This window comes from Anser anser, assembly GCF_964211835.1.
Source record: "Anser anser genome assembly, chromosome: 1".
Taxonomy (NCBI): domain Eukaryota; kingdom Metazoa; phylum Chordata; class Aves; order Anseriformes; family Anatidae; genus Anser; species Anser anser.
This window is the reverse complement of record NC_139720.1, coordinates 145,814,692-145,837,216: the sequence shown is the minus strand read 5'-3', so window position 1 is coordinate 145,837,216 and position 22,525 is coordinate 145,814,692. Positions and strand designations below refer to the sequence as shown.

At 38.2% G+C, this 22,525-nt stretch overlaps 1 protein-coding gene across 2 annotated transcripts in view; it reads right to left on the bottom strand.

The window, feature by feature from the left end:
• Positions 1-8,096: 8,096 nt before the first annotated feature.
• LOC310892154 (E3 SUMO-protein ligase RanBP2-like) overlaps positions 8,097-22,525 on the bottom strand; it is a 42,080-nt gene continuing 27,651 nt past the window's right edge. The window contains exons 25-28 of one of the 2 annotated variants that reach the window (XM_083819530.1): positions 13,081-13,149; positions 11,603-11,787; positions 10,474-10,632; positions 8,097-8,258 (exon numbers count right to left, since the gene is read on the bottom strand). In XM_083819530.1, the coding sequence (XP_083675656.1) occupies positions 8,112-8,258; positions 10,474-10,632; positions 11,603-11,787; positions 13,081-13,149 (560 nt within the window). In that variant the 3' untranslated portion in view covers positions 8,097-8,111. Of the gene's footprint in view, positions 8,259-10,473; positions 10,633-11,602; positions 11,788-13,080; positions 13,150-19,571; positions 20,163-21,541; positions 21,868-22,010; positions 22,285-22,525 lie in introns of those variants that run through there. The other variant, XM_083819529.1, reaches the window with a different exon arrangement.

Sequence of the window (22,525 nt, the reverse complement as noted above, 5' to 3'; positions counted from 1 at the left end):
AGTACGCTAAAACCTACGTACACAGAGAAATATGTTGGCTATATAGAGACAGTACAGTTTTAAGGCATCTGATATAGATCAAGTAGAATGGCGTGAATATCTCTCTTTCTCATTTCAGTTTAGCCTCTAGCGGGAGAAAGTCATTACCAGTCGGGAAATGTTGGCAGAGTGCTAGCAGAGGACTTGCTACTGACTGGAATAACATGGAGACAGAAAGTATTTCATTAAGTGATGCAAGAAGGTATTTTAAGGAAAACAAGGTGATCCTTTTGGAACTATATATGAACACTGCATTTATTCTTTCCCACATTAAAGACCATTTCCCCAAAGTATAACAGCAGTACAATCATCTCTGGCTTATCAAATTAAAATTTGTTATCTGACTTCTCTAACTACATTTCAGCTGGTTTTATTCATAAAGGACAGTGTTGTACTGTAGCAGTAACCAGAATAAGTTTAAGATTTGCTCTGACACAGCAGAAGAAAACAGTTACAGTGCAGGCAGAATATAATTTTAATTCATAGTTGAGAGATAACATGAGAGGAAGAAGAAAACATAGCTAAATAAGCAAAAAACATGTACATACACAATATAAAATTCAAAAGACATTTTTAGCAACATACTTTATTCTTTCAGTTGACTGTTTCTCCCAATATAGTGTCTACCTATTCCTACTGTAATTAACTCACTAAAAAAAATCAATAAAAATTATTTTATTTTTCTAATTTCTAGCATTTTCTAATTTCTAGCAGATACATAACGTTCTACTGCCTAAAGTCTTTCAAACAGATCTTTCACCTTGCCCAGTCCTTACCTTATCACTTTTTGATGCTCCTGTCTCATTTTTCTCCATACCACGTTTACGTGAGCGCACCACTTGTCCTGAATCATTAGACTTCTGTGTCATTACCAATGCATGCTTCTGCTACAATAAAACGTAACAATGAATTATATTTCACTTGTTAACTATAAAGGAAGAAGGTACCTGGAAGAAGAAACCTTACCTTTGAATCATTTAACTGAGCTTGCATGCTTCTTGCTCGATCTTCTAACTTCTTGTTCTGTTCTTTCGCGTCACTTAACTGAAAGAATCAAAAACCATTCAAATAGCTGTAGATTCAAAACTCACTTTTTGACTTAACCATCACACTGAAATCATTTGATGTGATTGCTAAAAATTCAATTTTTTTCTTCTCAGCATGGACAGTGATAGAAACAAAATCACTGTCCACTTCCTCAACAAATCACGGGATGGCCGAGGTGGGAAGGGACCTCTGGAGACCATCTGGTCCAACCATCTTGTTTAAACAGGGCCACCCAGAGCAGGCTGCCCAGGACCACGTCCAGGCAGCTTGTGAAGATCTTCAAGGACGGGGACTCCTCAACCTCTCCAGGCAACCTCTGCCTGGATAAATAAAATAGTCGTGGCTCTTTGTTGACTTGCGGCCCAACCTTTCCGCTTACAGGGGAAGAATAAGCACAATACCTCTTTAGGGATATAGGCACTACGTATTTGATTACTTCTCATAAAGAAATGACACAAAAAATGGAGTGCATGTTTCAAGAATGGTCTAATGGCCTTGGAAATAGAGAGGGTGAAAGTTTTCTTCTCGCAAGAATGACACTGTTACTGACCATGTTCTGTGAGAAAAGAATACGAGGCAAACTATAACCTCCATTTAAATATAAGTAACGTACTCTATGGATACAACAAACATCCCGATCATCATGTAAGTCCTCTGTGAATACTTCAGTTTGCACAAAAGAGGAGGACAAAGATTTTACTGAGACTAGGAAGCAGATGATTTTCATCAGACTCAAGAGCATCAGAACTGCAATTCACTGAAGGAGCAATGGTCAAAAGAGTTTACGTAGCAATTTGCCTGTCAGCATTTAGGTCAGATTTAAGTCAAGTGAGAAGAAAACTTTAACTCTGTATTATTGTGAACCACTGTCTCAGCGTGTCTTTAAGAACAGAGAAAATATTCCTTTAATTAACACTTTCAAAAATAACTGAAGATACTGAGTAATCATGGAATTAGACATACACACGCTACTTTTTATTTAATAGAATCAGCAGAGCAATTCAGCACAGGGTGGCTTCCATTATAAAATACTTTCTCTCTATCCAATCTCAGTTTGCTTCAGAGGATATGGTTAGTCTTTCCTAAAATCACCTGTTGCTACAGGGTCAGGGGACTAACTCTAATTTCTTTAATACTGGAAAAGATCTGAGAGACTAAATTTCACGTGCTACAAAATGAAGCAGAAAGTAATTACAACCATTCACACAATTCTTGTCTTACAGAAACAAAATCAGCAATTTTGCAAACAACTTGTTCAAACGTTTAAAATTGTTGACTGTAACTTCTAAAGCTACTAATAACAGGAAATAATTAATCTTGCCTGTTTTTTTAGGGATTCATTCTCATCCATCACAGTGTTATACGATGACTTCAGTGTGCTATTTTCCTTACCCACTTCTATCACGGTTTCTCTCATTCGGTTCATTTCTGTCATATATAGCTATAGAAATATCAAATGTTAAAGCATGATTAACAAGAGCGTATTTTAGAAATAATTCTCAACTAAGTTCCATTTTACTGTTAAAATAATAGGACAAACTTCCAAAGATCAAATTTGTAATTCTGCATGGTCCAATCTGCACATACGACCAGTAGTGAAGAAAGCAACATCCACACCACGTATTAAGAAGAAATAGAAAGAAAATGGGAGCCACGGCGTACAGCCTATGGATCTTATTTTTTTTCCAGAAAATACCTAGATCTTCTCAATTGTACATTCCTCAGTTAAGTCACATGTGGGAAAGAACTGTGAATGAAAACAAATGTCAAAGCTTTTGTTTACACTTAGCTTTTCTTCTTAGCATCCATTTTAACCACAAACATGCCCAATTCTCTCTTTCTTGAATCTTTCAAATATTCTAACCATTCACTGATGATAGTTAAGACACTTTAGTTCACCTGTACTTAAACACCTTTCCTGCAATGTCCAGGAATGTATCCAATACTTGTTACATTTCATTGAATTGGAAAAAAAAAAAAAAACCTTGTGAAACTCAACATAGTTATCTTTTAATATAATATTTTATAACATAATTTAATAATATAATTTAATACCAGGACATACCATTAAATTATAAGCAAAAACAGACAAAAAACAGCAACAAAGGAAAACTGAAATGACAATTACTTGTAACAGTCAAAAACCTGTGCGTCTTGAAAAAGAAACCAAGGAATGTGTCTTTTCTCCCCCTCACTGGAAATTTGTAATATAATTAAATATATGCCAGCAGATTCTGAAAAAAAACAACACTGAGGCTTTGAAGTTGAGTATAAAACAAGTGTTTTCAGAAAATAACGTTCCTTTTCTCAGAAACTGTGAGAATCTTCTATGTGAAAATAGCGCCTTGTTCAGAAGTGCTGTCTTTTGCACTAACAATTCAGCCATCCACTACATTTTCTTAAGCCTCGCTCTCAGACTGTTATCATGCTGCAAAAAGGACTTTAGTGGTAAATATAGAAACGATCTCATCAACAAAGAAAAATGCTACAGATAGGCTCCAAGCGGAGTGCTCAACTACTTCCATTGAAAAGGCCGAACCTTTAGAGTTAACCAAGCCTAGGAAAGGCTTGCTCAGCTTGGGATGGAGCAGGAGCAAGGTGGCTTGAAACTGACCATAAACTTTCAAAACAGTCAGGGACAGCAGAATTACAAGTGAAAGGTTTTGCGAGAAAAAATTTGAATTAAGATTCTCAATTTCTCCAAACTACATTACACAATGCTTTATAAGGCTTGCATAACTATAACAGAAGAAGGTACCTGTAAGAAGAAACCTTACCTTTAAATTATCTAACTGAGCTTGCATGCTTTTTGCTCGATCATCTAACTTCTTGTTCTGTTCGTTCGCGTCACTTAACTGAAAGAATCAAAAACCATTCAAATAGCTGTAGATTCAAAACTCACTTTTTGACTTAACCATCACATTGAAATCATTTGATGTGATTGCTAAATGATTAAAAGTTCAATTTTTTTCTTCTCAGCATGGACAGTGATAGAAACAAAATCACTGTCCACTTCCTCAACAAATCACGGGATGGCCGAGGTGGGAAGGGACCTCTGGAGACCATCTGGTCCAACCATCTTGTTTAAACAGGGCCACCCAGAGCAGGCTGCCCAGGACCACGTCCAGGCAGCTTGTGAAGATCTTCAAGGACGGGGACTCCTCAACCTCTCCAGGCAACCTCTGCCTGGATAAATAAAATAGTCGTGGCTCTTTGTTGACTTGCGGCCCAACCTTTCCGCTTACAGGGGAAGAATAAGCACAATACCTCTTTAGGGATATAGGCACTACGTATTTGATTACTCCTCATAAAGAAATGACACAAAAAATGGAGTGCATGTTTCAAGAATGGTCTAATGGCCTTGGAAATAGAGAGGGTGAAAGTTTTCTTCTCGAAAGAATGACACTGTTACTGACCATGCTCTGTGAGAAAAGAATACGAGGCAAACTATAACCTCCATTTAAATATAAGTAACGTACTCTATGGATACAACAAACATCCCGATCATCATGTAAGTCCTCTGTGAATACTTCAGTTTGCACAAAAGAGAAGGACAAAGATTTTACTGAGACTAGGAAGCAGATGATTTTCATCAGACTCAAGAGCATCAGAACTGCAATTCACTGAAGGAGCAATGGTCAAAAGAGTTTACGTAGCAATTTGCCTGTCAGCATTTAGGTCAGATTTAAGTCAAGTGAGAAGAAAACTTTAACTCTGTATTATTGTGAACCACTGTCTCAGCGTGTCTTTAAGAACAGAGAAAATATTCCTTTAATTAACACTTTCAAAAATAACTGAAGATACTGAGTAATCATGGAATTAGAAATACACATACTACTTTTTATTTAATAGAATCAGCAGAGCAATTCAGCACAGGGTGGCTTTCATTATAAAATACTTTCTCTCTATCCAATCTCAGTTTGCTTCAGAGGATATGGTTAGTCTTTCCTAAAATCACCTGTTGCTACAGGGTCAGAGGACTAACTCTAATTTCTTTAATACTGGAAAAGATCTGAGAGACTAAATTTCACGTGCTAGAAAATGAAGCAGAAAGTAATTACAACCATTCACACAATTCTTGTCTTACAGAAACAAAATCAGCAATTTTGCAAACAACTTGTTCAAACGTTTAAAATTGTTGACTGTAACTTCTAAAGCTACTAATAACAGGAAATAATTAATCTTGCCTGTTTTTTTAGGGAATCATTCTCATCCATCACAGACTTAAATGATGACTTCAGTTTACTATTTTCCTCAGCCACTCCTCTCAAGGTTTCTTTCATTCGGTTCATTTCGGTACCAGGTTGCTATAGAAATATCAAATGTTAAAGCATGATTAACAAGAGCGTATTTTAGAAATAATTCTCAACTAAGTTCCATTTTCCTGTTAAAATAACAGGACAAACTTCCAAAGATCAAATTTGTAATTCTGCATGGTCCAATCTGCACATACAACCAGTAGTGAAGAAAGCAACATCCACACCACGTATTAAGAAGAAATAGAAAGAAAATGGGAGCCACGGCGTACAGCCTATGGATCTTATTTTTTTCCAGAAAATACCTAGATCTTCTCAATTGTACATTCCTCAGTTAAGTCACATGTGGGAAAGAACTGTGAATGAAAACAAATGTCAAAGCTTTTGTTTACACTTAGCTTTTCTTCTTAGCATCCATTTTAACCACAAACATGCCCAATTCTCTCTTTCTTGAATCTTTCAAATATTCTAACCATTCACTGATGATAGTTAAGACGCTTTAGTTCACCTGTACTTAAACACCTGTCCTGCAATGTCCAGGAATGTATCCAATACTTGTTACATTTCATTGAATTGGAAAAAAAAAAAAAACCTTGTGAAACTCAACATAGTTATCTTTTAATATAATATTTTATAACATAATTTAATAATATAATTTAATACCAGGACATACCATTAAATTATAAGCAAAAACAGACAAAAAACAGCAACAAAGGAAAACTGAAATGACAATTACTTGTAACAGTCAAAAACCTGTGCGTCTTGAAAAAGAAACCAAGGAATGTGTCTTTTCTCCCCCTCACTGGAAATTTGTAATATAATTAAATATATGCCAGCAGATTCTGAAAAAAAAACAACACTGAGGCTTTGAAGCTGAGTATAAAACAAATGTTTTCAGAAAATAACGTTCCTTTTCTCAGAAACTGTGAGAATCTTCTATGTGAAAATAGCGCCTTGTTCAGAAGTGCTGTCTTTTGCACTAACAATTCAGCCATCCACTACATTTTCTTAAGCCTCGCTCTCAGACTGTTATCATGCTGCAAAAAGGACTTTAGTGGTAAATATAGAAACGATCTCATCGACAAACAAAAGTGCTACAGATAGGCTCCAAGCGGACTGCTCAACTACTTCCATTGAAAAGGCCGAACCTTTAGAGTTAACCAAGCCTAGGAAAGGCTTGCTCAGCTTGGGATGGAGCAGGAGCAAGGTGGCTTGAAACTGACCATAAACTTTCAAAACAGTCAGGGACAGCAGAATTACAAGTGAAAGGTTTTGCGAGAAAAAATTTGAATCAAGATTCTCAATTTCTCCAAACTACATTACACAATGCTTTATAAGGCTTGCATAACTATAACAGAAGAAGGTACCTGTAAGAAGAAACCTTACCTTTAAATTATCTAACTGAGCTTGCATGCTTCTTGCTCGATCATCTAACTTCTTGTTCTGTTCGTTCGCGTCACTTAACTGAAAGAATCAAAAACCATTCAAATAGCTGTAGATTCAAAACTCACTTTTTGACTTAACCATCACACTGAAATACTTTGATGTGATTGCTAAATGATTAAAAGTTCAATTTTTTTCTTCTCAGCATGGACAGTGATAGAAACAAAATCACTGTCCACTTCCTCAACAAATCACGGGATGGCCGAGGTGGGAAGGGACCTCTGGAGACCATCTGGTCCAACCATCTTGTTTAAACAGGGCCACCCAGAGCAGGCTGCCCAGGACCACGTCCAGGCAGCTTGTGAAGATCTTCAAGGACGGGGACTCCTCAACCTCTCCAGGCAACCTCTGCCTGGATAAATAAAATAGTCGTGGCTCTTTGTTGACTTGCGGCCCAACCTTTCCGCTTACAGGGGAAGAATAAGCACAATACCTCTTTAGGGATATAGGCACTACGTATTTGATTACTTCTCATAAAGAAATGACACAAAAAATGGAGTGCATGTTTCAAGAATGGTCTAATGGCCTTGGAAATAGAGAGGGTGAAAGTTTTCTTCTTGCAAGAATGACACTGTTACTGACCATGCTCTGTGAGAAAAGAATACGAGGCAAACTATAACCTCCATTTAAATATAAGTAACGTACTCTATGGATACAACAAACATCCCGATCATCATGTAAGTCCTCTGTGAATACTTCAGTTTGCACAAAAGAGAAGGACAAAGATTTTACTGAGACTAGGAAGCAGATGATTTTCATCAGACTCAAGAGCATCAGAACTGCAATTCACTGAAGGAGCAATGGTCAAAAGAGTTTACGTAGCAATTTGCCTGTCAGCATTTAGGTCAGATTTAAGTCAAGTGAGAAGAAAACTTTAACTCTGTATTATTGTGAACCACTGTCTCAGCGTGTCTTTAAGAACAGAGAAAATATTCCTTTAATTAACACTTTCAAAAATAACTGAAGATACTGAGTAATCATGGAATTAGAAATACACATACTACTTTTTATTTAATAGAATCAGCAGAGCAATTCAGCACAGGGTGGCTTCCATTATAAAATACTTTCTCTCTATCCAATCTCAGTTTGCTTCAAAGGATATGGTTAGTCTTTCCTAAAATCACCTGTTGCTACAGGGTCAGGGGACTAACTCTAATTTCTTTAATACTGGAAAAGATCTGAGAGACTAAATTTCACGTGCTAGAAAATGAAGCAGAAAGTAATTACAACCATTCACACAATTCTTGTCTTACAGAAACAAAATCAGCAATTTTGCAAACAACTTGTTCAAATGTTTAAAATTGTTGACTGTAACTTCTAAAGCTACTAATAACAGGAAATAATTAATCTTGCCTGTTTTTTTAGGGAATCATTCTCATCCATCACAGAGTTAAATGATGACTTCAGTCTACTATTTTCCTCAGCCACTCCTCTCAAGGTTTCTTTCATTCGGTTCATTTCGGTATCATGTTGCTATAGAAATATCAAATGTTAAAGCATGATTAACAAGAGCGTATTTTAGAAATAATTCTCAACTAAGTTCCATTTTACTGTTAAAATAATAGGACAAACTTCCAAAGATCAAATTTGTAATTCTGCATGGTCCAATCTGCACATACAACCAGTAGTGAAGAAAGCAACATCCACACCACGTAGTAAGAAGAAACAGAAAGAAAAATGGGAGCCATAGGGCTTGCATATTCGGGGTTTTGACGATAATTTCACAGTGCTTCAGGGATTTGGCAATAATTGCACAGGCCACTGGGTTGCTGTAGGTGGTGCCAGGATGTCTAAACCATCCAATTCCATTATTAAATCGGGTACCATCCATATCATAATCAACTGTATCACTTCATTCCTGCCAAATGTTTGTCTAGTCTGTTCTGAAGACCTGCAAATACTGGAAGCACCAGTCTTACTGACCTCTCTGACCCAGTGGTTGACTGCTTTTGTTTTAATCTAGTTTTTCCTCATACTTACCCTGCCACTACTTCTATCACAGACATGGAAAAAAAAAAGATTACTTTCTTTCTCTTTGTGGCAGCCTTTTATGTAGCCAAAGATTGGCATGTTCACGTGTCCCTGCATTTGTTCATCACCCTGCATGTGTACAGATGATATTTCTGTTCAAATGCAATACTGCACACTCTTGCCTCTGAAGCATTGCGCTTTTCTCAGACCTACTACCTCTTCAATTTGTCAAGATCAATTTTAATCCTAACCTTCTTTTTCAGCATGCTTGAAATTCTCCCTCGCTTGCTATTCGCTTCAAGTTTAACAAGCGTGCTCTTTCTCACCATCACACTTCTCACTGAAAACACCCAATACTGGACCCAAAAGAGACTATTCCAGAATCTACTATGTACATTCCTTCAGCTGTGAAACACTGTCTCACTACACCTTACCACCAACCTTACTTCAGCTGTCATACTTTTCTAATATGATTATGAAAACGCCACGTAAAACTGTACCAGAAACAATACAGCAAAGTCTAGACATACATATAACTAGTACTCCTCTACTAGCCATGCCTGTTACCTTGTCCTAATGGAAATCACACTGATTTGACAATTTAGGATTAACACAAGCTCGTTGCCATTTACTGCAGTGTTTTTGGCATGGCACTTCGCATGGTTTGTTCATAGCTTGCCAGGACATATATTTATTTATTTAGCTGAGAACCAACATTAAGTTGATGGCTGTGTAACTCTTTCCCATTTGAAAAGAACGGCATCAGATTTTTCTAGTTGACTCCACTTGACCTCCACAAGTTTTTACAGATAACCACTAACTGCTCCTGGCTTTTCAACACTTCTCTAACCTGTGTGACACTTTTAAAGCCACTTGTGTTTTTTCTAAAGACATCTTTAAAATCACTTTTACGGATTTGAACCATCTATCTTAACACATTCCTTCCCTATTGAAAGTTGAGGTCCTGCTCCCCTGACACCTTTCTCCCTTTTTTTCCTGTATCTACATACTCCCTCAATGGCTTGTGGGAAAGGTTCATATGCACACCTCAAAGGAATTTATATTCTGATCTTATGGTTTAGACGCAGAGTACATATATTAAAGCACTTCTCTTGGCAACCTTCAGAATAACAACCAAAACTTTTTACAAGAGCTACATTCAATAGCAAGTCCCTGCAAGAACGGTGTCAATAATTACCTCCTCTTACACCAAAATCATACCATTTCATTTCTTGCCACAGCCCCCACGTTCGGTTGAACTTCGAGTGTTTTTTTTTTCCAGAAATACTCTTTGCAATTTATTATGTCATAAAATCTCAATGTGTCTTAAAGCCTTCCCAAGAAAATCTACTTCAGAAAGAGCTGATGCAAATATAATCATTTAAGTTACATACAATTAGAGATTCATCACAATTTTTTTCTGTAATAAAGGTCATATAATTTTTGCAGATTTAGAAACAAATTATCTTAATTTCCAGATTTTAACAGGAAAATGTACCTACACATCCCACAATTAAATGCACCATTTTGAACTGGAAACCACACCAAACACCCTAACAACAGTTTGTTACTTTTTATTCTCCATCTTTCATTTTGGGGTTTCAAACACTTTAAAGAAATAAGCATTATATCCAGCAAACATGTGATGACTTAAGAAAACTACAAGCAAGTTAAAATATATGGGGAGCAATAAGAATCATTACATAAGTTATTGTACCTTATTTATAATTCCAAATCTTGCCTGAACTTCTTTCTCAGCATGTTTTATTGCAGCCAAAGCTGCTTCACGTCTGTCAAGCAATGTTTCTCGCTGAACTAGAAAATATTCTCGTCTCTGAAGTTCCAGTGCATATTGCTCCTGTGCTGAACGCTCTCTCTATGCCAAGGAAAAAAAATGTTGAAACGGCTTCAAAACATATGAAATTATCGATTTATAGTGAACTAGAATTCTTTCCTCTGCAGATATGCTTAGGTTTTGTTTTTAATTGTAGTGTTACACAATAGCTGACTAATTATAAGTATCTTAATGGCCATCTACATTCAGCTTCCTCAAACGCTAACACAAACTACTTTGATTTGTGGCAGGACTGCTTGGCCTTCCAAAATACAAAATTCAACTCTGCATGGCTGTTCGAGCAATAGCTTAGACAACTAAAAGTAGGATTTTGCTTCCAAAACTTTTGGATAATGCTATTATCTGTAAGACAAAAAATAGTCCAGTGCCCTAAACACTAGATTACTATATTGTTTCTTCAGTTAGTGGGAAGCACCCCCAGGAAAGTGGTGAGAAAAAAGATACACACAATTGTTTTGATCTCGTATGGTACAAAAGACAGTCCCAGCAGGAAATCTAGCAAAAGCACAGAAGCTGTTACAGAATAAAACCAATGCAGGCTTGGGAACTCTTTAGTTAGTGGCCCAAGCCTGCTGGTGGATAAACTGTTGGGAGTCATCAGCAGCAGAAAAGGAAAGGCAGAAGGGATGGTCTTCACAGAAGGTCAAGAGGGCAAGCACTCTTGAATGCCCAGAGTGAAGAGAATAGTTTCAGGTGCTGTCAGGAGAAGCAGTGGTTGCAGGTGTTTCTCTCCATGCCCACACTGCATCACAAAACACAACTCTTGGAGTAATAGCACTGCATTCAAACTCCCTGAAGCAGAGCAAATATCTGATCTGATCTAACCCCTACCCAAGTCAGGGCATCATTATCAAATCAGTGAACTAATTTAGGGGAAGAGGTGGATGATGACAGTGATATAGTTAGTAATTTCTGAATTCTCTGTCAAAAGTCAGAATCTTTGTAACATTACTGAGCATTACAAAATGTCTGAGGCCATTACAGTTCCTACCTGGAACTCCTGATAGGTGACACACAATTCGTTATAAATTTGACTGATGTGAGGTAGTATTAGGTCTTGCCTATTGAATTCTTGAGCTTCAGTTCCACTCTCAGTCTTCCCTACCAAACCACCAGTAATATTCTGTTCACCATTTTCTTGTGCACTTTCAGCCAAAGAGGATGGTAAGGTGTTATCTACAGAGAGAGAAAGAACACACTTTACATTAAAAATATCGTCTTAAATAAATAAAGACTGCTGATCCAAAACAGTGAACATGTATTTTAAGCATTTACAGTGACCAGTATAGAGCAAGAAATATTGAAATGAAAAATCTCCTAAAGAATTAAGGAGAAATGCTCAAAGTTTTGTTCCATGACTTTTTTTTGACTCAATCTATGCACAGACTGAAACATGATGTAGCCAAAGTTTCCTTTTTGTTATGGCTTCAGGAAAGTGATTAACTGCTGACTAGACCCTGACCTAAGCCAATTAGGCCAGTCAATTGATTTAAGCTAACTGAATGGGACTTAAAAAACTACTGGACATGGCATGAGAAATTGCTAGACAAAGAATCACAAGATGGTTTGGGTTGGAAGGGACCTTAACCACCACCCAGTTCCAAACCCCCTGCCATGGGCAGGGACACCTCCCACCAGACCAGGTTGCTCAAAGCCCCACCCAGCCTGGCCTTAAACACTTCCGGGGATGGGGCACCCACAGCTTCTCTGAGAAACCTATGCCAGTGCCTCACCATCCTCTGAGTCAAGAATTTCTTCTGTATGTCTAATCTAAACCTACCCTCTTACAGTTTAAAGCCATTCCCCTAGATTTCACAAACAGTTAAATAACCAAAATTGTCAGATAACTGAAGGGAAGTATTGGGATCTTCTAGGGAATGAAATGTTGTAAGCCCAACTGCATACTGGTACCACATAAGGCAAAGATTACTTCGGTGATGATAGCAGAAATAGAAATTTGGGTACAAAAAAAATCAGAAACATCCAGACACAATCCTGGGCAACTGTGTCTAGGATGCTTGAGCAGTCTGGACAAGGTGACCTCTTGTTTGGACAAGATGACCTCTTGTTTGGACAAGATGACCTCTTGTTTGGACAAGATGACCTCTTGAGGTCCCTTTCAATCTCAACCTTTCTGTGATTCTGTGAAAACTCAGGGCAATGGGGAAAAAGTAGTTAAGGATAGGTTGTGGATGGCAGGCAACTGAGGAAGAGAAAAGGGCAGACAACCAGAAGCAGCATCAAGAAAAAGGAAAAAGGTTAACAGATAAGAAATGATGTAATCAGGGCTAAGGGGTGGTACACCACCACAAGAGACAGTCCTATGGTTTATGGCCCAAGAAAAATTACACTAATTAACATAATACGCAAAATTTACATATCTAAACTATATGCAGAAGTTGGGTGCACAAAGGTATTTTGTATGAAGCAGAAGTCCTGTTCAATATCTGTCTCAGAGGCTTAACTTACCGACTAAGTTGAAAGCCAAGTTTCCGGAGTATTTGGACGCCTGATACGCAAACAAGTCTGAAGCAGTGCCTAAACAAAGTGAGAAGATTTGGTTTTCTATCAAACAGGATGGGAAAGTCAAATGTTTTTCTAGTCCTTTAGGGAAAACATTTCTAATGTCATGTAGTCAACAAGAATAAACTGCAGAAGTCTCTACAATATTCTTCCCTTCCCGTATATTTAAAGTTTGCACATCACTTCTCAGAATGACAGTAATTATATTGAAAAAAAAGACATCTCAAGCCTGCAATACATGAACATTGCCTGTGCTGGAATCTGGCTCTTCAGCTGACTGCACGTGCGCTATAGCCTCATCAGCTGATTCAGTTGGTTCTCCTTTAGTTGTAGGCACTATATCAGTAGAACTGGTGACATCATTCTCCTGAGATTAATAAGGAGTAAAGCAATAAAAAAAATAAGCAAGAAGGAGCCTAATATTCAAACCACTTTAAGTCAGGACAGTAAGGACAGTCATAATGAAGAACTCTCCCCCCCCCCCCACAGTGCTATCAGTTTCTTTAACTACAACAGCAGTACTGAAGATGCCACGAAATAGGCACCATATTAAGTTCCCTGACTCCCACTCCGCTACAGCCCTTCTAATGCTTCAGAACTGCTCATTACTCCGTTCAACGGATATTTTCAGGAAACTCTGGACAAAAACAAGCTGTGCATCTATGCAACTATGCCTCCTAGAGACAACATAGGTGGCAACAAATTCTACTGAAATTAAGGTGGGTTCAATCTGGAAACAACTAGAAACCAGGGGCCCACACTAGATGAAATTAAAGATGGCCACCTCAATTCGCATTAAAAAAAGTTGTAAACAGCTAGGGAAAAAAATTGTTATTGGAAGCTTTCTGACAGTTTTCTTAATTTCTTTCCTGACGCTTACCACACATTGGACACTAACTTTACAAGAGACCCAAGTACCTCTGAAGCAGTATGCTTCCACAAAGATGCAATTTCTCTTTGAAATCTCTCTGAAATCAATTAATTCTTGCATACATGTTCAGAGGGACATTACTAGCCAAAGCTGTTTATATTAGGAAAACAGCTGCACCTCCTTTCTCTCCCTGAGAAACTTCAGATCTGAACCTCAGTTCCAGTGTCAAAGACTTGAGGCACAGTCAGAGGATTCAAATAACTTTTCCCCAATACATGTTTTATTCCCCACAAAGCGAAAAGTATCAGGTCTTACGAGTGTGAAAATACTTCTACAAATTCAATGACAAAAAGTTGTATAGAAATTTAGTTCATACTTCAGTGTTTTCAATTTTAATTTCTGTCTGAGAGTCTTCTGGATTATCACCCTTAGTATTACCACTAGCACCAGACACAGATGGAGAAGGAACCATCAGAGTTTCTCCTTTAGCCTTCTCCTCAGGAGCTGTTTTCTCTTCCTGAGCAGTAACACATTCTCCTTCAGTTTTCAAGTCAGTTTTGCCTGTGATGTCTCCTGCAAAGAATAAAAATTAATAGAAAAGAGCTGGTAAGGCAGCTGACTACTGAGGTAATTTTGGGCAACTATGTTATCAAATAACACCGTGATACACGGGACAACGTAAAGTACGACTTCAGGAACTTTTCAAATAGCATCATTATTGAAAGAGCGGAAGGGTAATTCCGCTCAGGGTGGCTAAAGAATTGTCATTTTGCAATACCTGGTTTTCTATTGCTATCAGAGAGTTTCCAAGCAACGATGTGAAGTTCAATCTTGCAACTGCCACTACTGCTAGCTTCCTTCAACATTTACTTATATTTCTGATAGCCCAATATCTACCACCTCTTTCTAGCACATAGAACCACACATCCTCAAAAAACAGACCTCCTTTGTTACAGTATCTATCCAGATACCCACTTATGCAACACTAAAGTTAGAGGCACTTCCAAAATAACCATTAGCATGAAAGCAAGCAAATTCTGTCTTCTGCACTTGTATTATTACTCTTATTATTAGGGTTAGTTGGCTGTCTGTCTCCACTTCCATACCCACTTTCAAGGGAATTTAGCAAGTATTCTTCTAAGGCTAAAACTTTCCATAAGAGACACAGCTACACTGATTCACAGTCTGCTCCAGTCGTGGCAGCACTTTCAAACATTTGCAGTGAATTAATGGTAGCTGGTCATCTTCACGATGTTTAGACTTCCCTGAGTTAGCTGAACAACAGCTCACCCCTTCTCTCCACCCGCGGCCAGTTTTCAATACTTAAACTGACAAATGACATCTGATTTACAGACTTATAATACCTGTTAATGCAGCTAGCTACTTAAAAAAAAACAAACCAGTTTTTTCATTTATATTATAGAATCATCTGGCAATCAATTGCATAAGCGTTTAATATTTCTTTTTAAAACGTATGTTATAATTGCATTAAGTATGTCTGGACCTCCTAAACATTCTAAAGGAACAAAACATATTAAAGGAAAGGTTAAACCTCTATGTTAAAAGTATATTTTAACTGATTATTATATTTCTAAACTGAACAGAAATGCATTTAATAGAAACTAATAAAATTGCGTGTTGTACTTTGCACAATATTTTAAACTCAGTATTTATTACCTGTTTCCACACACATACCTGTATTTTGAAATGCATCAGTTCCAGAACAATTAATGGTCTTGTCTTCTATTCCTAGACCTCTTCCACTTCCAGTGAATTCTGACTTTGAATAATCAAAACATTTGGATAAAGACATAGCTGTCTTTTCCAGTAAGCTGCCTATGTCATCTGCAGAATATATAAAATAACAATAATTATATTTTGCATTTGAGAAGCTGACATTGAGAAATCATCAAGGACTTATTAGAAATGCTTGTCACGTAGTCACGTATATTACAGGAATCAAAAAATGCTGAAATGATCTGACAAATGAATAAATTATTGTAATAGCTTAAACCGATGGAAGTATTATTTAGTTTTCAGACCAAATTTGTCTTTCTGAAGTTTCACAGCTTGCCTTCATATACTAATTTATCTGTAAGTGAAGTCTAATAATACACTGTTTTTCCCTGCTGTCCATATGCAGTAGCAACACGCATTTCCCAAGAAACCCAAAGACATTCTAAATTTTAGATACATATCTTTAAATTAAAGTCAAATGTATGCAATATGAGAAGGACTGCTACCAACTACTTCAAGCAAGACTTAAACACAGAAAGGCCGGGAGACATTTCTTCAAGCATTCTTTGTGTTCCTCATGCAGTAGTTAATATTCCCAAGCTGGCTCCCAAATATCAGAAATCCCCGTTCAAGAGTGTCTACTTATTTAAAATGAAAAAATAAAAGTACTTAAAATAAACTTAGGAATAATACAGTTTTAGTGCGCATTTATCTCGAAAAAGACATCCAAGCACCATTGTTTGGTATTACCATCGTATATTTTGGAGCCTTCACCTTGATATTTCTTTTGCGTTGGTCCTGAAAGGTTATCGTACAAGAAAGCACAAAGACATTTAGCATAACCAGGATTTTCAGTGACAATGTATGTCACGACTTGCTTATTTAGCAGCTAAAATGCCTTGTTACAGAACTCTTATTATAAATTGTACCACTGAAAATGGAAGTGTTTTTTTTTTTTTTCTGCAGCATATACATGTCAATGACAACCATTCATATAAACATCATAGAATATCCGAGTTGGTAGGGACCAAGAAGGATCATCGAGTCCAACTTCTAAAGAAGCAAATGTATTCCTCACAGACTGATAAGGCAATACTGATAGTGTTACATGTAAAAACATTTGAGATACCATCAGATACAGTGATGAGGGTGACACAAAATAAGGGCATAAAAACAGAATTAGATAATCATGTAAACAGCTCCATCTATCCTCACATCTAGGCTTTTCATATCAATGTTTCTAGCTCTACTTTTTCCTTTTAACTTGTAGTCACATACTGAAAAAAAAAAGAATGACAGAAGGGTTCGGAGGTTGGACTCGATGATCTTGAGGTCTCTTCCAACCTAGAAATCTGTGATACTGTTAGATTATATGCAAAATCAGTTAAGCATACATTAGAAGAGATCAGACTTGAAGCAGTTTTCATCATCTTAGTTGTATTTCACTGCCTCTCTCTGCTATCCTTTAAAAGCAATTAACTACAATATTTTCTTAAATACTGCTTTATAACAAAGTAACAAAAAGCTTTGGAGAAACCAATCTAGCATTTTCTCTCATGCAAGCCTTACACTTTAAAGTCTCAGCAATAGCTTTCTAAAGATCAGTTTTGAAAACTACTTGTTGTTCCAGAAAGACAATTCTGTAACTTAAAGGAGAATGTTTCTCAGGAAGAACACAGCATCAACAGCACCACCAAATGCTACCTGAGTTCTATTAAAAGGAAACAGGACAAGTTGTTCTGGAGGAAGTAAGGCCAGATACATCCAGATTTTAGCTGTTAAAGAACAGAAATCTTCACCTCACGTTTGGGAGGGCTCCCGATCCTAGACAGCAATCATTAAAATGGCAAGATACTGAGGAGGTTCGACTTTTCAGAAAAAAAAAATCTGAATTCATTTAATGATTCCCAGGACCCATCTGAACCCCCAACCCAACTATGTGTCTAGCCCAAATCCAGCTTGCTGTCTCTCTCAATCTCTGATTGCTTGTGGGTGTTTTTACAAGATACAACTTCCCTCGCAGCACGAGTTTGGATGCTTACTGTCTGTCTATCCTCTGAGCACACTGCAAGCATTTGACCCATGGAACACCAGTGCAAGAGAACAACCCTAACACTTGTCTCAGATAAAAGACAAAATTAAAGTGTCTTCCTATAGAGTGTCAAAGGCTTTTGAAACACAAACATGGGAGGGGTCTTTGTTGCTAGACTATGGACAGATCAATTTCCTAATCCACCATGCAGAGCCATAAATGCTTGTGTCAGTACTAACGGAAACTGAAGAATCATAATCCACTTCATTTATTCATACTGGTGCAATGGACCTTGCCTTCTCTGGTGCTTTACATTAACATGTAACATTGCAAGGGAAATGATAGCCATCGTAAATTGGTCTGGTCCCTGTGGCAGTCTCTTATGAACTACGGGCTTGATTCTTTGCTTGGCTAGATATGAAAGTTTCCTGCTCCTTGAAAAAGCCTGACCACTAGGCTTCAGGAAAACTCACTAACACTGCCAGCACGTTTTAACGGCAGCAATTGCTGTAGCAGCAGGAGATAGGAAAGAAATGAGTTATGCATATGCTTCATACATGACTTAAAACTTCTAAGACGATCCAAGTGTTACTACACCCAACCGGCAGATGAGTTTTATGAGTTTTAAGCAAAAACGAAGCACCAAGCCGCTCAGGCTGCATTTTGGGGATGCTTACAACCTGGGACGGCAGATTGCTGGGGAAAGAACAAGTTCAGACCAGGATGAGACCCCAGGGTTCTGGATCCCACCCGCCCGTTCCACCACGCGGCTCCACGGCGGCCGCAGCCCCTCGGGGCAGGCAGAGGACCGGCTTCCCGCTGCCTTTTCCCCCGGCCCTCTCAACGCCCGCCCCGGATCCCCGGGCCTCGCCACGGCTGCGCCCGCCCTCACTGCGGCCCTGCGCGCAGGCGCAGGAGGCGGCGCTGGCGGCGCCCGTTGGGGCCGGGGCCGCTGGGCTGAGGGGCCGCGGCGGGCGGAGCGTGGTTAAGGGGAACAACGCCGACTCCTCCTCCCGTTTTGTGGAACTGAAACACGGGAGAGCACAGGAGCGGCTTACTGTTGGGTTACAGCTCAATATAATGGAAACACGGGTCAAGTTTGTGCGCTAGGGGCTTACAGTGTAATGCTTATGTAAGCAGCATTCCCTCGAGAGGCTGAGGGAAGGGTTACTCTCGCTTTCCTCAGAAAAAAAGCATGACAGAAATATGTAGTGTCTATTATCATCTCTAACTTATATACAAATGGTTATTTTGAAAAAATACTGACAGTCCTGGCGCTGAGATGTAAGGTGGAAGTTAAAATAACTTACCCATGCACATTCACCCCTCTATACCACAGCTTTCCAGATAACACTCAAGTAGACAGTTGTCACTAAATGTTACCAGCCACTTTAACATACCAGATACAAAAAAAATGTGTGGGTCTGGAAGGTAATTTCCCAAGCAAGTATGAACTAAATCCTGTGTCCAAGACTGCGCATAAGAACTGCTCTTTACCTTTCAAAATACTCAAGTGCCAAAGAGCCTGCAGACAGCACAAATAGCATCCACCTGACCAGCACCTGACCAGCTGCCTCAGCTTGCTCACTGCTCATCAAAACGAGCATGCTTCATGAACATGCTGCAGTGAGCTTCATGAGCTCACTGCTCACAAAGTTTCGAAGGCCTTCACTTTACTGACCATCAATTAGCACAGATAGATTATCAACATCAATTAGCATGCAATTAGCATGTTCAAAATAAGTATGCAACACATTATGCAAATTGCTTTTCAACAAGCCAAAGTGAAGACAATAGTTATTTTAACAAGACTAAGATTTAATTTTTAAAATTTGACATTCAATACAAATATGTCATGATAACACAAATACACCCAAAATATGCCAGTGTCTGAACTTATTTAACATGCAAAAAAATCAATTAGAACACAAAAAACAACCATAAGCTGTAATTTTACATTTATACATCAGAAGTGTCCTTTTTAGAGAAGCGTCCTTTTTAGAGAAGCTGAAATAATTAATCAATAACATCTAAATACTAATTTATACTGCTAGAACATCTGTATACTCAAAAGCCAGAATTCTATATTTGCCCACAGTCTGTAATGACAACTCTTCCACTTACTAACCCTTTGGGAGAACCAAAGGATTCGATCTTTTTCACAACATCCATTCCATCTTTCACAAAACCAAACACCACATGTTTAAAGTCCAAGTGTTCTGCTTTTTTGAGAGTTATGAAGAACTGAGAGTTATTTGTATCCCGACCCCTATTTGCCATTGACAGCAATCCAGGACCAGTGTGCTTCACCTCAAAGTTCTCATCTTCAAATGTATCTCCATAAATTGACCGTCCACCTGTTCCATCATGGTTAGTTATATCACCTCTCTTAAAAAAAAAAGGCACAGCATTTATTCAAATCCCAAAACACCAACCAATAGCACAGTTACATTCTCTTCCAAAATAGAAGAGTTTCCATTCAAAAAACACAGGTAAAACCTCATTCTTAGTTATCACAAGTACCATATTTACTTGTATATAAGGCTTTCCAGCTTCAGCAGCTTTGCTCATGGTAAAAAAGCATTACTGGGATGTTTCTCATTTATTCTGAACACAGCATTTTATCTTCCTGTTCCACATGGCAACTACTCTAAGCTGGTCATTTCCACTGTCTGCTTCCTGCTTCACTCGGCCCTTACAACTGGCAACCACAATTCTCTCTATTCTCAGTCCCTGCAGGCACGAAACTGACCACCCAAAAAAGGTCATGTTACCACTGATCAGTACTTTCCTGTTTCTGTGCAGAAAGTTTAAAGAAAAGAACAATAAAGGTCATACTTCAGATTCAGTTAATACCCAATCAAGACTGGAGAGTTTTTTACTCTGATGACAAGCCATTCGTATATTACTATCCATTTCTGAATGTGGAAAAGATTGTGCCCTGTCTTGAGGGATGTAGCGTTATGCAAAAGCACTATTGTAGCATGTAAGGAATTTGGATTATTTTACCTGTTTTAAGCCATTATACCTCATATTGAATATTTGGAAGAATTTTTGGAGTGAAGGGAAGGTATACGTGAGCAGATATCAATCTCCTAAACCTTCAGAAATTATGGAGAACTTGCTAGTGCTACTAAATGCACACAAAGATTTAACAGCAATGCTGCTCACATCGGGATTCACGAGCAATGCAGGAGGATATACTCAGTTTTCATTAAGAGTTTTTAGGACAAAGCCACTGCATGATACGAGAAATAGAAGACCTTTTTAGACTGAAATTGGAGTATCTAAAATATATGGAATATTGATTTTGCAGTGCAGGTCATCTGAAATATAAAGTGTTCTTCAAAAGGTGGAAAGTAAGTGTTCTTAGCAGGTGAGCATATGGAAGCTCCTCTCTTTGGAAAGAGACGGCTCTGAATGTTCGTTTTGGGAAGCCTTACTTTCCTTGCTGCTTCTGTTCAGCAACAGGCCCCTTGTCTGTGGGAAGAAGAAATCTCTATCTCCATTATTTCTTCTACACTAAAATGGCAGCACTAATCAACACTAAAGCATCAGGCAGCTGGCAAACACAGTTAAAGAGCATTCAGCTTAGGGCAGTACATGCTGCTTACACCATTGCTCATCTCCTTGCAGGGAAAGGAGAAGAGTATCTTGGACTCTAGATTTGTGCTGCCACCGAGCATGTGCTATCCTGTGATTTTTGTAGTGGCACTGTTAGACCAGATGGGTTTCGTTCCCTCAAGAAGTCTTCACGTTATGCCTACCTGACACACAAAGTCAGAAACTATTCTGTGAAATTTGGTGTTCTTAAATCCAAATCCTCTCTCTCCTGTGCACAGGGCCCTGAAATTTTCAGCTGTTTGAGGGACAATATTTGAAAACAGCTCCATGGTTACACGTCCTAAAGGTTTGTCATCAGCAGAAACTTCAAAATAAACAATGGGGTTGGTGTCCTTTGACAGTCCTGCTGGCAGTCCCTTCTTCAGTTTTGACAAGCTTTGCTGGCAGTCTTCAAATATCTTCTTGAAAGTAGCAGCCATTTCTTGACTTTTAAACCTCACTGCAAGTTGTTCTACTTTTATTTCTCCATCTGAAAATAAATCCAAGAACAGGTTTCTTTAGCTCTAATTCCAAATAGTCAGATACAAGTAGCTTTTGTTTGGTATAGTCTCCTCAGAAAAAAGCCACACAAAGATCTTTTAAAAAAGTGAAAAAAACACCAAAACAACCCACCTGCATAATCCGTGGCTGTCCAAATTAAAGCATTGTTTGATGTATCTGAAGGTACTAAATTCATTTCTTTGGTGATAACATGGTTTGCACACACTTTAAGAACTTGTTCCCTTCTCATTAGGACTCTGTAACATTTCTTCTGTGTATGGAAGAGGATCTTTATCTCTCCAACACCACGCTCCTTCCACTGAGTAGCATCTCTATCCCATCTATAAAGTTTGGCTCTCTCTTTGAAAAGAATTTCTTCATCTTCTTCTCCTGATTTTACTTCCACCTAGAACACAGCACAGTAGAGTACCTATGATTTCCCAGAACTGCTGCCACCAGCAGGATTACATCTTACACACTTATTATGATTCTGACATATTACAATGGGAAATTATTCCATGTTTTCCTTTCTTGAATGGTTTTGTGCCAACAGCTCTACAGACCTTCATCATACACTGAAATAAAACGCCTGAGCTTTTCAGAATTTAGGAGCCCAATGAGCCCCAGTGTTTGAAATGAATTCTAGC